Source organism: Podarcis melisellensis, assembly GCF_964234715.1.
Source record: "Podarcis melisellensis genome assembly, chromosome: 1".
NCBI classification, from domain to species: domain Eukaryota; kingdom Metazoa; phylum Chordata; class Lepidosauria; order Squamata; family Lacertidae; genus Podarcis; species Podarcis melisellensis.
This window is the reverse complement of record NC_138528.1, coordinates 103,373,662-103,388,815: the sequence shown is the minus strand read 5'-3', so window position 1 is coordinate 103,388,815 and position 15,154 is coordinate 103,373,662. Positions and strand designations below refer to the sequence as shown.

General features: G+C 42.0%; 1 protein-coding gene across 2 annotated transcripts in view; it reads right to left on the bottom strand.

Annotated features, from left to right (window-relative positions):
• Positions 1-820: 820 nt before the first annotated feature.
• KCNJ3 (potassium inwardly rectifying channel subfamily J member 3) overlaps positions 821-15,154 on the bottom strand; it is a 116,044-nt gene continuing 101,710 nt past the window's right edge. For both annotated transcript variants that reach the window (XM_081929231.1, XM_081929230.1), the window contains exon 4: positions 821-6,405. In XM_081929231.1, the coding sequence (XP_081785357.1) occupies positions 5,813-6,405 (593 nt within the window). In that variant the 3' untranslated portion in view covers positions 821-5,812. The remainder of the gene's footprint in view (positions 6,406-15,154) is intronic.

Sequence of the window (15,154 nt, the reverse complement as noted above, 5' to 3'; positions counted from 1 at the left end):
TTTAGCTTAATATTTCAGGTCCTTTGAATAAATTGAAGTTACCTTTTTTTTTGAACACCATGAGATATTGTGCATCCTCACAAGTGACTAAAGAACAATCCTGTTTCTGCGTCCTATTTTGCACTGCACAGAGATTGCCTTGTGCTGCATAGATGAGTAACTCCTCTTACTCCTATGCAAACTCAGATCCTAACACATGATTAAATAGTAGACAATTCATTCATTATTGAAGTTTCAATAATGAGGCATGGATAAAATTAACATTTAACCATGAGACGGGCAAGTAGCACAAAATGTCCAGCCTCCACACTTAAGTACAGAGAAGTGGCGTTTTTTCTTCAAGAAACAATGTGAGTTCTTTAAGATGTGTGTACAGTATGCCACAGAAATCAAATTACATATTGCCAAAGAGGCTCTTAAGAGATGGGTGTGGAAAAAACTGTATAAGTTATTCACACAGCAGAATTCTGGTCACAAGACGGGTTCTCAATTTTTTGCTGTGTTTCTTCGCATGGAATTACAGACACAGTGAAATGAATTGACAGTTTGAGCTTAAAGGTTGAACAGCATGCATTTCAATTCACACATTTTAAACTAGTAAACGAAGTTGGAAGAAAATGCAAAGCTTGTACAAATACAGCGTGATAGACACATCTCCCTGTGTTATCTGGGTTTCACCCCTTGGCTCCACAAGCAATGTGGCATAGTCTCCTTTTCACTACTTATAGTTTACAAAATGATTGACTATTTTCAGGTTTTGGTAGATCTGCTATTATTTTTGAGTTATACAGAGAGCTATGAATTGGTCACTCATTCATGGTTGTTGTTTTTTTTCCAAATGGTTCAGAGCCCTTTTGAGATGCTAATGTATATATGGGTTCAAATTCAGCTAAATGTATGTCATTTGAATAAAATAACTTTAATTTTCTATTGTCCCACCAACACTCAAAACATACCCCACCCCAACCAACCAATTTTTCAGGTAATTAAAAACAAATGGCTTCACACAGAATCCAAAACTTGGACAGATTTAGTACTCATTGGTTTTAATCAACCCTGTTTTGTTCCACAGAATAACTGCTACATACTATACAAAGAATTGAAAGAACAGCGATGAGGGTGATCTAGAAGATATGCATCAACATGGCACTGCTACCAGTTATCTTATTATCACTCAGGGTGAGTCCATTTATGCATGTTGAGCACTTGATGGCGAGACCTAGAAATGACTGCTATGTCTGCAACAGACATCCTGCATCTTTCATCCTGCCTCAGAGCCAACAGAGGACACAGTGATTTGGGTCCAATGGGGTAACCATAAGAGGGAGTCCAAATTTCTGCTGATCCCCTCTTCCCACCACAGCATCCCACATATGTCACATCCTTTCTGCAGTGTATTTTTTGGATGCATGGGGAGACTGCCAAAGGGAGAGAGAAATAGGAAATCCCTCTTATGTGAGTGGTTTGCTGCAACTGAGCCAGAACGTTTCGTTTGTGGATGTTCACAAGTTCAGGTGAAATTCGTCAACTGATGAGAGATCAAGTGATGCACATTCATCTGTGGAATTAGCCCTCTGTTTGTAGTACTGTACTTTAAACAAATAAAAATTGCTCAGTTCAGATAATCAGCACAAAACCTTTTCTCCAGGATGTAAAAGACAATTCCCATCTATGTTGCATTTGGGCTCAAAGCAAATGGGGGGGGGGGGAATGGTCAGGCAAATTCTCCTAATATTATTTGCAAAAATTAAAAATCTAACATTTCCTTTATTTTTCAACATTATAAATACAAGTCCAAATTAAAAGCAAACTAAATGTTTGCCATTTAAAAACTGGTATACCTCATGTTGCGTCTGCTTCAGGTTACGTCTTTTCAAGTTGCGTCCTGCAGCAACCCGGAAGTACCGGAATGGTTACTTCCGGGTTTCACCACTTGCAAATGTGCAGAAGTGCTAATTCGCACTGCGTGCATGCGCAGACGCAGCGCTTCTGGATGTGATCGCTTTGAGTTGCGGACGTGCCTCCGGGATGGATTACGTCCACAACTCAAGGTTCCACTGTACAGATCACGGAAATTTGCTGTGTTCTGAATTTGTTGTCATTTTCTTTCAGATCTACCCCATGACAGCAGAGTAAGATCTAGATCTGAATAGCTACACAGCTAGCACTGTACCTCTGTTTCTCTTGCTGCATTCCCTCATTTCATATTTTGGCAAACTGAGACCAATTTTAAAATCGGGATCTGCAACTGAAAAGAGGGCAGAGGCAGAGAACTTTTATTCTAGTTGGACGCAAGCCCTTGGGATCACCTAGTGTGTCTCTTTGAATACTGGCTAAAGATCATGCATTGATATCAATAGTAGCATTTTTGTTTTAGTACTTGAGATGATCAGTCAAGCCCCAAGCATGAAAAGCAAGGGCAATATATTATTGGGAAAGTTTTGCCCTTGGCCAGATAATCTCACTTATTTGTCTTTCCCCATAGCATGTAGAACAATTTCTATAATTAAGCCACCTGGGTTTTATTAAACATTTTCCTGGTCCGACAGGCACCTCTGGCATGATTCACCTTGATCCCTGATGTCTTATGTGTGCAGCACACTGTAAACGGAATTATTGTAGGCTATATATTATGGGCTACTTGTATTACTCCAATTAGCAATCCTATTCTTAGGACTGTGGCTCTTGTCTCAGTGCAGGGGAGGTTCAGCTTATGACTTCCAGGTGATTATTGAACACTAATGCTTCAGAATTATATGAATTTCACAAAACAATTGAACATGCAAGATTCTTGTTAACTAGGGGGGAAAAAACCCCTAAGAGCTCAGTGCTATATTTTGCCTTGTCTAAGATTGCAAAGAACAAAAGGCTTGTGCTTTTATAGCTAAGTTTCTCCTAAATAGGAATTGGCAGAAACACCTCCTATTGGTGCCCCTACCGCCATTATGGTTGGGTTTCTGTTGAAATTCCACAGATCATGACAGTATCTGTTGGGCCTCCAAGAATTCTTCATTCTGGCTTCTGTGCACCCATCAATGCTGCTTTTCAGCATTGGGTGAACCCCCATCTCAACCACTGATTTCTTTATTAGGTGGAATTAAACAATCCCAACCCTGGAAAATGAATTTTCCTCTGAATTTCCATTCCGCATCTGAATGGAAAATGAAATTTCCTATGCAATTCTGTCTCCTGCCAGGAACCTCTGACTTAATTTCCTATTTATTACAAGAAAGGTGATGTGCAAAATTTGTTACCATTCTCCTGATACTTTCAGCATCGTTTTGGCTGCTACACTGGCATGCAGAGGCAAGCACAAGGGATCAATACTGGTGTTGCAACATCGATGGCTCCTCATTGCATGACTGGATCGTTACTTGTGAGTTTTCCTATTCTGCTAGCAGATGATGTCAGCTTTGGACTGGGCTAAAAAGGTGCTTTTAAAAAAAATCATTTTTGTGCACCAAATGGGAGAGGCCCAGGGTCATTATAGAATGGATGCTAACTATGCAATATTTTTGATGATGCAGTCTTGGCACATAGTCACCATTTATCTTCCTCTGCTTTAATTTATCTGATAATTATTGCCTTACAAGGCAAAGTTGGTAGTGTGAGAAAGCACCCTAAACTATCAATGCTACACACCTTAATGCAGTAGCCATCATAAAAAACCCCTTCCAGGTAGAGTCAGATGGCCAGGAGCCTTGCAATAGACAGTGAAGTACTTACCCTTTGTGAAATGGTGACAATGCTAGGCAAAACCATAAACCATGCTTTCGTAGTTACAGGCAGTGGTAGCTAACGTAGTGCTCTTCTGACAATTTTTGACTACAACAGGCATCCGCAAACTCGGCCCTCCAGCTGTTTTGGGACTACAACTCCTGTCATCCCTAGCTAAGAGGACTAGTGGTCAGGGATGATGGGAATTGTAGTCCCAAAACAGCTGGAAGGCCGAGTTTGGGGGGTGCCTGGACTACAACTTTCCCCATCCCGGCCAGCATGGCTAATGATCAGGGGTGATGAAAGTTGTAGCCCAACATCATGTTGAGAACACTACACTGGCCACCGTTGTTAAAGTCAAACACTTCTCCCAGGATTTTAGATGCTACACATTAAGTTTCTAAGCAGTTACTGAGAGGCTCTCAGTTGTCTATATCCAACTTTATTCTAACTTGTTCTTTGGAGCCTTCTACAAGTTATGGAAAGAATAATAATCTAAGTGCAACCTTTTCCAAATTGGTGCCCTCCACTAATAATAATAATAATAATAATAATAACAATAATAATTTTATTATTTGTACCCCACCCATCTGGCTGTGTTTCCCCAGCCAATCTGGGCGGCTTCCACAAAGACCAAAAATACACTAAGATGCCACACATTAAAGATGTCTTCTTAATGTCAGGTAGTTGTTTATCTCTTGGACATCTGAGGGGAGGGCGTTCCACAGGGTGGGCGCCACTACATATTTTGGACTACAAAATAAGCCCCAGGCAGCATGGCCAATCGTCAGGAATGGTGGAAGATGTAGTCAAAAGCACTACAATCCCCGGTAGGGGATTGGTGATTTAGGCAAGATGAAGCAATCAGCATAATAAATCAAGAAAATATATCTCTTTTTGAACTTTACTTCACTCTTAGAGCTTGTTTCATATTATTTAATATGTGACTAGAGGATGAGACTCTTAATCTCCCAGGGTTGTGGGTTTGAGCCCCACATTGGATGAAAGATTCCTGCATTTCAGGGGGTTGGACTAGATGACCCTCGTGGCCCCTTCCAACTCTACAGCTCTAGGATTCTAAGCACCTATCACTCTTACATTCTTTGGGTTTTTATGCACTGTGTCTAAAATGGAAACCTGTCCTTATTTTGCACGCATTAAGCCCATTGCACTCTTTTTTGTTTAATATAAAGCATGGGTTCAGGGATCTCTGTAGCTCTCCCTCCCAAAGAAGTGGAGGAAACTGTTAAAAGTAAACAATAAAGTTAGGAGATTAAGGCTAAAAGTATTGGTGTTCATTATTCCTAATACTGATAGCCTGAATCTAACAAAGAAACATGCACTTTAACTGTCTGAACGAAACATCACAGTTTACATCAGGAGAGTAAAAAGGTACTGGGCACGATTCAGCCAACATGAAACATTTATAATTTCCATTGATGGAAACAGAAGCCATCTAAGGTCTTACTTAAATTTTAAGAAAGCGACTGCTCCAAATTGTCCTTTATGTGCACTTCTGCATAGTTCTCCACCTACAGGGGGTGGGGAAAGGGAAGGAGGCTTGGCAGCAGATGACCTCTCCACATGCTGAGAGGCTGGGAAGATTGCAATGGGCAGATGGATCATGCCTCAAATGTTTAACTTTGGCTGGATTGTGCCCATTATAAACAAATGCATAACCTGCCCTGTTAGTAACCCACTTGGATGTTTTATCTACTACTTAACGCTTAAGAAATATAGGAGAATAACACCCCATTTACACTCCCCGCCCATAATATACAGTATAAATATAGTAAGAACCATGCCATAAAACTATATGCAAAATTTGCACACTATTATTGCATGCTTGTGGTGATATTACATGCCGATTAATATTAGCTTGTTAGCTTTCATATGGTCCTATACTGAAGTTCATGTATTTTATTGTATAATTCAACAAGAGTCCTTAATTTGGGGGAATACAGTTGTCCCAGAGTGCATGTAACTCTTAAGGAAAACCAGTCATCAAATGCAATTTTCAACGTGTTTGCTTTCCTGCTCAATTGGATTGAATGGCAATTCAAACTTGAAATAATACCTAATATGTCTGTTCATGTTATGTAAACCGATCAGAATTCATTTTCCTCAGTTTTGGGGGGAGGTTTCCTTCCATTCTACCTCCTCCTCCTCCTCCGGATAATCTTTGAAGTTTCGGTGGCAAGTCTGCCATAGACTGGCTCATAGGATCTGACAACATTTTTGTGGTTTTAGATACCAGTTTCTCTTCTGAGTTGCCAGGGACAGAACTTATTCGCTGGAGTTTCAAAGGTAGGTCCCCCATGCTGTAGGCTTTTTCCGAAGTGGTAGAACTCATCCTCAGCAGTTTTTTAGGAAAGTCATCCCTTCCAGTCATTTTCTGCAGTTTTGACGGTAGCTTTGTACCAATGTCATCTATGCCATCTAGACATTCTACAGAATTATTCCTTTCTTTACTGTTACTTACAGCTGGTGCTATTAATGGGGAGGACATAAGGAGCATTTCTTCCTGTTCTTTCACACTGTAAGGTGCTGTAGGGACTTCAAACGTTGCATGGAACTGGGAATAGTCTACTTTGAAGAATCCTTCCTCTAAGGAAATAACAGGGAAGAAACGATGGCCCCAAAGAACTTCATCTTCTGTGTAGGATGTTCTGGCTTGACAAGTCATCCCTACAAGTTCAAAGGCAAACAAGAGCTTGGTCAGAAACTTGAAAAAAAAATGATTTGGTTCATATTTAATCCACTAGGTCTATTTACGACAGTGGAACATGGCAATGATTCACATGATAGAAACACCACATGAAACTAGCTTCCACATATAACAGAGCAGCTTGTCGTGAGGATTCAAGGCATGGTGCAGACTTCATTGATTGCTGCCCCACCCCAATAAATGCATAAATATTAATCACAATAAGAATATATTATTAATGCACAGCTGGCATATGGCACTGTACTTCTTGGAGACTCAGTTCATGCAGTAATGTGCTGAAATCAGAATTAATGTTACCTAGAATTGAAAATTGATCAAAAACAAAGAAGTCACATACTGTACTTATTGAAAGGAGAGGAGAGTCATACTTTGGTTAGAATTCCAATCAGCGGTAGAAAAAGAGATATGAAAGCCAGGAGCAAAATGGCACCTTGAACCTAGATTATGGATGCAACAACAGAATTTCTAGGGGCACTTTTTTACAAGAATTCAAAGCTGAAATCAACTGCGGCTAAAATATTATGTTCATTTTCCACATGATCTGATCCTTCCCCCACGGGTGGCGCTGTGGTCTAAACCACAGAGCTTAGAGCTTCAGAAGGTTGGTGGTTCAAATCCCCACAATGGGGTGAGCTCCCGTTGCTCGGTCCCTGCTTCTGCCAACCTAGCAATTCGAAAGCACGGCAAAAAAGTGCAAGTAGATAAATATGTACCACTCCGACGGAAAGGTTAACGGTGTTTCCATGTGCTGCTCTGGTTTCACCAGAAGCAGCTTAGTCATGCTGGCCACATGGACCTGGAAAAACTGTCTGCAGACAAACGCCGGCTCCCTCGGCTAGTAAAGCGAGATGAGCGCCCCAACTCTAGAGTTGCCCATGACTGGACTTAACGGGCAGCATCCTCCCTGACAGTAGCCAAACATGGCTACTGTAGTCCCAACCATGGGACATTTTGGGAACACAACTAGGCTGGCACAAGAGCTGCTCAAATGACTTTGTATAAAAGCTTGGTAAAGAAAATGTGACAAAATGACTGCTGGGGAAGATCTACTGTTCACCTAAGGAAACCCATCACTTGGGGAGGAAAGATACATGCATGCAATTATATGCAAGTGGGATTTTTTGTAATTATTTTCCAAATGAATATAAATTATATCAAAGCCCAGTTTTTCGCCCACTCTTAAATTTTGTTTATGAAATTATCACATAAAAGAACAACATAGCACAACAGGTTGGGTAGAAATTAATTTTAGACACAGAGCAATTACTCTTAGTAGTAATTACTCTGAGCCTAGGGCTTGCCGATCGGAAGGTCAATGGTCCGAATCCCCGCGACAGGCTGCTCTCCTGTTGCTCGGTCCCTGCTCCTGCCAACATAGCAGTTCAAAAGCACCTCAAAGTGCAAGTAGATAAATAGGTACCGCTCCGGCGTTTCCGTGCACCGCTCTGGTTTGCCAGAAGCGGCTTAGTCATGCTGGCCACATGACCCGGAAGCCATATGCCAGCTCCCTCGGCCAATAAAGCGCTGCAACCCCAGAGTCGTCTGTGACTGGTCCTAATGGTCAGAGGTCCCTTTACCTTTACCTTTTAGTCTTGCCAAGCCAGGTCCTTTATTTGCTGCTGTTCATTAGTTATAGCTACATTGGATTTGGGCTATTATGCCAACAAGAGGACCATCAGCTCCAGCCTCTCTAGATCTGCATTCAACTAGAAATCTCATTACTAAAGGTTTGCTATAAAATGAATGAGTGGAAAATGAACACCACATCGTTAGATATTAGGTACAAGCTTGCAGTTTAGATGTAAGAAAACAGTGAGATAAAGCTGGAGTGGATTAAAAGTGAGAAGGCACTTTCACTGATGCTGTACATAAAAGAAGGAAACCACATACTATCTGTCTCTAAGGAGTAACAAATAATTCCTAAGTCATTCAAATAGTTAGTGATCCTATTTACGGTAATCGTTTTAGTAATGGATTTGTTTGTGGCAGGGTGTTAGGGCATGTGCAATCCCCTGCAATTGTCAAAATCCTGAGGCTCTGGCTGCATAATGATTTGGCGCCTGCAGCCAAGAAACTAGCTAGTTCATTTCATGAGTACAGTGGTACCTCAGGTTAAGAACTTAATTCATTCTGGAGGTCTGTTCTTAACCTGAAACTGTTCTTAATCTGAGGTACCACTTTAACTAATGGGGCCTCCTGCTGCCGCCACCACGTGATTTCTGTTCTCAGCCTGAAGCAAAGTTCTTAACCCGTGGTACTATTTCTGGGCTAGCAGAGTCTGTAATCTGAAGCATCTGTAACCTGAAGTGTCTGTAACCCGAGGTACCACTGTATGTAAAAGTAGAACTGTGAGCTCTCCCCCCAACAGGTTGCTGTTGTCTCCCCTTCAGATTATCCAACCACAATGCTGCTGTGACTTTGGAAGCAACTACTGACAAAACCCTGTTCAGATGAGTAAAGCTAACAACCTGATGCTCTATGGCCCAGAGTCCCCAGCTTGCCAATCCTCCCTTTTGCCTGTCCACTTCCTTCATTCCAACAGTGCACAGTCCTGCTTGTTCCTAGGCTCTGCTTTCAGCCCTCTTTCCCTCACTCTTTTTTTATATAGCTTGCCTGTCACTTAATCAGACACCTATTTCAGTCCCCTCATAGCACCAAGCTCTTTCTGATGTTAGGGCCAGGGAAATTTTTTTGGCCTGAGCATTATCTTGGTGCATCTGTAGTATTCCAGGGGCCACAAGGCAGTGGTGGGCAGGCCAGAGGCAAAAACTGAGTGGCAAAATGGTTGTGACTCTTACCTTTCTATATTTCCAGCCCTGCAAAAGTCAGAGGTGCATATGCATATACCTCTCTAATCCAGGAAACCAAGAGGCATTATCACAATTCATCCCACACCCAGGCCAGTCACAAGATTGCTCGCCCATACCTTAAGTGATTTCAGCTATGCTCAAAGCACCTACCTATCTCCTATTTCCATGTCTCCTCTGTGAAGTTTCTGATACGTTTGCTTCCTGGAAAGTTTAACACTGAATGCCTGGACTAAGTTGAACAGTTCAGCTCACAAACATTCCATGGGTTTCATCACCACAAGCAAAATACAAGCAGTTATTAGAAATAAAACCAACCAAGGCCACAATATTCCTGTGAGGCCAGGTATAAATTCACCTTACTTCTGTTTTTTTGGCTAATGCCAAACAAGGGTAGAACTGAGATGTCTCAGTGTTTGAGGTAAAGGTAAAGGCACCCCTGCCCGTACGGGCCAGTTGTGTCCGACTCTAGGGTTGCATGCTCATCTCGCTCTAGAGGCCGTGAGCCGGCGCCGTCCGAAGACACTTCTGGGTCACGTGGCCAGCGTGACGAAGCTGCAGCTGGTGAGCCAGCACCAGAGCAGCACACGGAAACGCCGTTTACCTTCCCGCTATAAAGTGGTCCCTATTTATCTACTTGCACTTAAGAGTGCTTTCGAACTGCTAGGTGGGCAGGAGCTGGGACTGAGCAACGGGAGCTCACCCCGTCACGGGGATTCGAACCGCCAACCTTCTGATCAGCAAGTCCTAGGTTCTGTGGTTTAACCCACAGCGCCACCCGCGTCCCATGTCTCAGTGTTTAGTTTGCTGCTTATTCTGTATGACTGTGGTCATCGATCGAGTAAAATCTGAGAAGAACTTGAACATAATTACCCTCCCCTCATTGAACAAAAAGAAAAAGAGAGAAAAGAGAATAGGGGAAAAACTGATTCCAGATTGTATCCCCAATTAGTAGATCATTTCCCTTTCTGTTGCATTACACTCCCCCCCCCCAATGCTTTAAGATGTACTACCATCAATGTGATTTTTTCACTTTAGTATGCCAAGAAGCAAAAGCTATTGACTGTGATCCAGTTTGCATGTAATGCTAAGCCAAACCATGGCTTAAATGAGTATGAGGCTATTCAACGCAGAAATTGTAGCCACTTAGCTCCTCCCTTGGTCCTGATATCCAGAGCGAAGCCATAGATTGGCTTAGCATTAGATTTGAAGCTGGGCTTGTGATTTATCTCGCTCCAAATAAACCACAACAAGACAAACCACAACTCCAGGTTTGGCTATAACACCTTAGCTCTAGGGAGCACGAAAGCAGCAGGGCTGGGAAAGGATTGAAGCCGCTACAATTTCTGCTATGAGTAAATGCACAACCATTCACCTTAGTTACATGTGAGCTGTACCACCATGTACAGTGGTACCTCGGGTTAAGTACTTAATCTGTTCTGGAGGTCCGTTCTTAACCTGAAACTGTTCTTAACCTGAAGCACCACTTTAGCTAATGGGGCCTCCTGCTGCCGCCGGAGCACGATTTCTGTTCTCATCTTGAAGCAAAGTTCTTAACCCGAGGAAATATTTCTGGGTTAGCGGAGTCTGTAACCTGAAGCGTATGTAACCTGAAGCATATGTAACCTGAGGTACCACAGTATTGTGTCCCCATTGTTCCTGTGCTGCTCTTCATGCATGCATGCTACAGATGGGCTAAAAGCAGCACAGAAGGAAAATGAGAAATAATGATCAGCAAGTAAAAATATATAGCTGCAAAAAAGGCATTTTAGTGCAAAAAACTAGGTACTGAATGATTCATGCTGATTCTACAGCATTCCCCCAAATAATCCTAAAATAATTCCCAAATCTATGTAGAGCTACTTAAAGGGACGCAGGTGTCGTTGTGGTTGGCGATTCTAATCCCTGCAACAGGGTGAGCTCCTGTTGCTCGGTCCCAGCTCCTGCCAACCTAGCAGTTCGAAAGCACACCCAAAAGTGCAAGTAGTTTAATAAGTACCGCTTCGGTGGGAAGGTAAACAGTGTTTCCGTGCGCTGCTCTGGTGTCGCTGTTCTGTTGCACCAGAAGCGGCTTAGTCATGCTGCCCACATGACCCAGAAAAACTGACTGCGGAGCGGACAAACACCGGCTCCCTTGTCCTGTAAAGTGAGATGAGCGCCGCAACCCCAGAGTTGTTCGCAGCTGGACTTCACTGTCAGGGTCCCTTTACCTTTACCTAACACCATTAAGGTAAAGGTAAAGGTAAAGGTACCCCTGCCCGTACGGGCCAATCTTGACAGACTCTGGGGTTGTGCGCCCATCTCACTTAAGAGGCCAGGGGCCAGCGCTGTCCGGAGACACTTCCGGGTCACGTGGCCAGCGTGACATCGCTGCTCTGGCGAGCCAGAGCCGCACATGGAAACGCCGTTTACCTTCCCGCTGGTAAGCGGTCTCTATTTATCTACTTGCACCCGGAGGTGCTTTCGAACTGCTAGGTTGGCAGGCGAACACCATTAACACCATTAAACAGGTGCGAACACCATTAACACCATTAAACAGGTGCCCAAACAAACTGTGAAAGAGAAAGTACATTTCAAGACTTCCAGAGAAGAGATTTAAGGAAAGGGAAGTTACAGTGTGTATACACACCATTTCTTAGCAAACTTTGCTCAGATTTCCCTTAGAAATTAGTCATGACAAAATGCAAAACACTCCAAGAAGAAAGTAAGTAGTGAATATGAGAAAAACGAAATCAAATTTTGACACACAAAGGGGCTTATTCATTGCTAGTTCCTTCTATCTCAAGCAAAAAAAAACACCAGTCTTCTAAACACTGTAATTGTATGCATTTTTTTCACTTACAAAAAACCCCCTTAATTATTTAAATTAGGTGTGTATGATACATTTTTAGAGTAAACCTTGAAGGTGGAAATCTTTTTGCTTCAGAATATCACAGAGAAAATGTTAGAGCCTCAGAGAAAACAATTTTCAGGGAGAAGACTCAACCACAGCAGGCAGCTGAAAGTGGCATAAAGTATTAAATGATCTGCTCACCAGTAAAAGGGGCTGACTAGAGAAATGTGTTAAGGCTAGAATTAGAGCGCTATTTAAATCAACAACCTATTAAACTAATCATTCCAAGGCATTCTGATTCGTTACACCTTATTGGGAGGGGGGGGGAATGACATTTATGTCACACTGCTTTAGGCAACAATTAAGTGTTTGTCTTCAAACTTGAGTGTACTGTCATGACTAAGGGATGCACTGCTTTTTACGGTCTAAGCTTTCATTAATGCAATTTTGCATGATATCTGGAGCTTCAGTTATCTTAGAGAAGGTAGTATGAAAGAAGCATGCTGTTGCAATTGTATGCAGGCTATGTATAATTGCATTTCTTGGTGAAGTTTCCCCTCCCACCACAAAAGAGTGTCCTTGGAGCAGTTTTTGTATTTTGCTGTGAAAGGGAAATGATGGCTCTTCACAAAGGCTTCTCCTGCACTATCAAGTTGTTATTATATAACATGATTTTGTGACAAATGTGATGTGACAGCAGGGCTCAACTTGTTTGGGAAAGGGAATGGGCCTTATTATTTTTATATGTGCATTAGGATTGTCTGATAATACTTTCCAATTTAAATGGTATCTGCAGCACGATACACAATTCTAGCACTGCATTCATAGACAGGAGTTGCATAATTATCTCTGTGTTGCTGTTAATGCAGACAGCTTCCCTCACTGTTGCTGAGCTATATACTTGCTGCAACCCTGCAAACTGAAGCAGGCCGCAAAATAAATCGACAGCTTCCTTGTTACACGGTGTTGCCTTTTAGGGGCAATTGGATTCGATTCCAGCTCCTGGGAAGGCTCAGTAAACATTTACACAAGTTTTGCTAGTGGTTTTCCTTTGACTAAACTTCAGTTCACAAGAGGTCTTAGCGAGAATTGGGTGTTGAGAGACACCATGCCCATTTATCATCCTTCTTCGTATCACAGATGTGGAACCTGGGGTCTTCTATGCTTCATGCTCAATAGACCATAATAAACAAAGGGTGAAAGAGATTCTACGAGTTCTATGCAGTTGTTAAGAAGACCTTCCCTGGAAAGACTGGCTTAACATTATGTGAACCTTAATATTAGTAGCTGGCTTTGCAAGAAAGTCATGTAATTAGAAGTGTTTTAGAAATGTACAAGTATATGGAAGCACAAGTTAGGGTAACTGAGTATATGAGGAGTACAAGGTCCAAACTCTAGCCCAGTGGTGGGGAACTGCTCCCCAGAGACCACACACCTCACAGCTATGTTCCACACTATCCATGAATGCCTGGTTGGAATGTGTCATTGAACTGTGGTAATGCTTCTCGCTTGCCTGGATGAAGTGATGTGAAAATGTGTAGAAGCCTCTGACCTTTGCATGGCTACTATACAAAGAGTCACATCCATTGATCTGTCCACTTCTGCCCCTCAGCAACATTGGTATGCGGCATTTGGAAGTTTTGTCACAAGGGAATGCAGCCCTCAGACTTAAAAGTTCCCCAGTGATGCTCTAGCTTCTCAGCTTTTAGGAATGTTATATTTGGTCATCCTGGACCAAAGGAGTATGTTGGGGCTTATACAATCGAAGGACAGCCCCTTTGCCAGTGGAGCCCAGCATCCGAACACCACGAGCCCCAGCAGTGCAGATTGCTGTCTAAATAAATTATTTGAAAGTAATCCCACTTGTTTCCATGAACCTTTCTTTCGAGTAAGTTCTACGACAATAACTGAAAATGCTCTCCTTGGGATAACGGAGCTCTTAACAAATATATACAATTTCAGTAACAGTGTAAATTCTATGCAATGGGTCTATGCAGCAAAGAATGCCTGCTTGGTATGGATTTACACTTTTAGCTAGTCTCCCTGAAACATCTGCATACCTGTTACAGTGAAAAGCTATGGACAGTAATGCATAATTATTAGGATCAACATAAGATTGCCTATTAGTGGCAAAAAGGTGTATTTGTTGCAGTTGCTGCTGCAAGGAGCGTACAAGATGCAATCCACTCTGGATTTATGTAGGGTTGACTCCAAAGCCTTTCCTTCTCCCAGCAAGGCAGAGTATTCCTTCTCCCAGATGGGCTACCTTCCCAGGTTGACAAGCCCCATGTGTCCTCCGCCACTTCCCTCTACAGCACAAGCAGAAACTGCCTTCTTGACTGTAAGACCCACTATTAGTCGTGTCCACTCAATCCACCAGAACCTGTAATCAACTTGCAACCAATTTAGCTATGTAGACTGCATCCACATTCTTCATACTTTAATTTCTGAAATTGCAGTGTTAACAAATAGCAAATAACATTTCATAAATACCTCCTTTAAAAAAATAATGGGGGGAAACGGCTGTTTTATGGGGACCGCCTCTCGGATAGGTGAATCTAAGATATGGAAAACGTCCTTTTAAAACATTTTAGAAATTTTTCCTGCAGGCTTTTAAATATATTGCTGCCTTAAACTTTTCTCATACCCCTTCAGTGTTTTATTGCTTTTAATTATCCCTTTTTCTGTTTACTGTAATAAATATGTTTACTCTACTTTGGGCAACCAGCTAACGCTATTCATCTAACTTCAGCTTTATTGTTTTATAAGCTAGACAAATTTAGTTTTGGAAATACATTTTACAAAGCAAAGTGATAATAATAGCACATGCTATTCTCATAAAATTGTGATAAAAGGTATATAGGAACATCACTGTGTAAACAGCCTCATTTCAAAACATTTTCAGAGTTTATCCTGAAGCCCTGCAATGCACACAGAGCTCCCGACATGGTCTTTTCACAATCTGGATGTCAGAAAGAAGGTGCCCAAAATGGTATGGGATATTCATAACTATTTAAACCATTCAGGAAGTCATACATATTTAAATAATACAGGAAATTCTAGCATGAT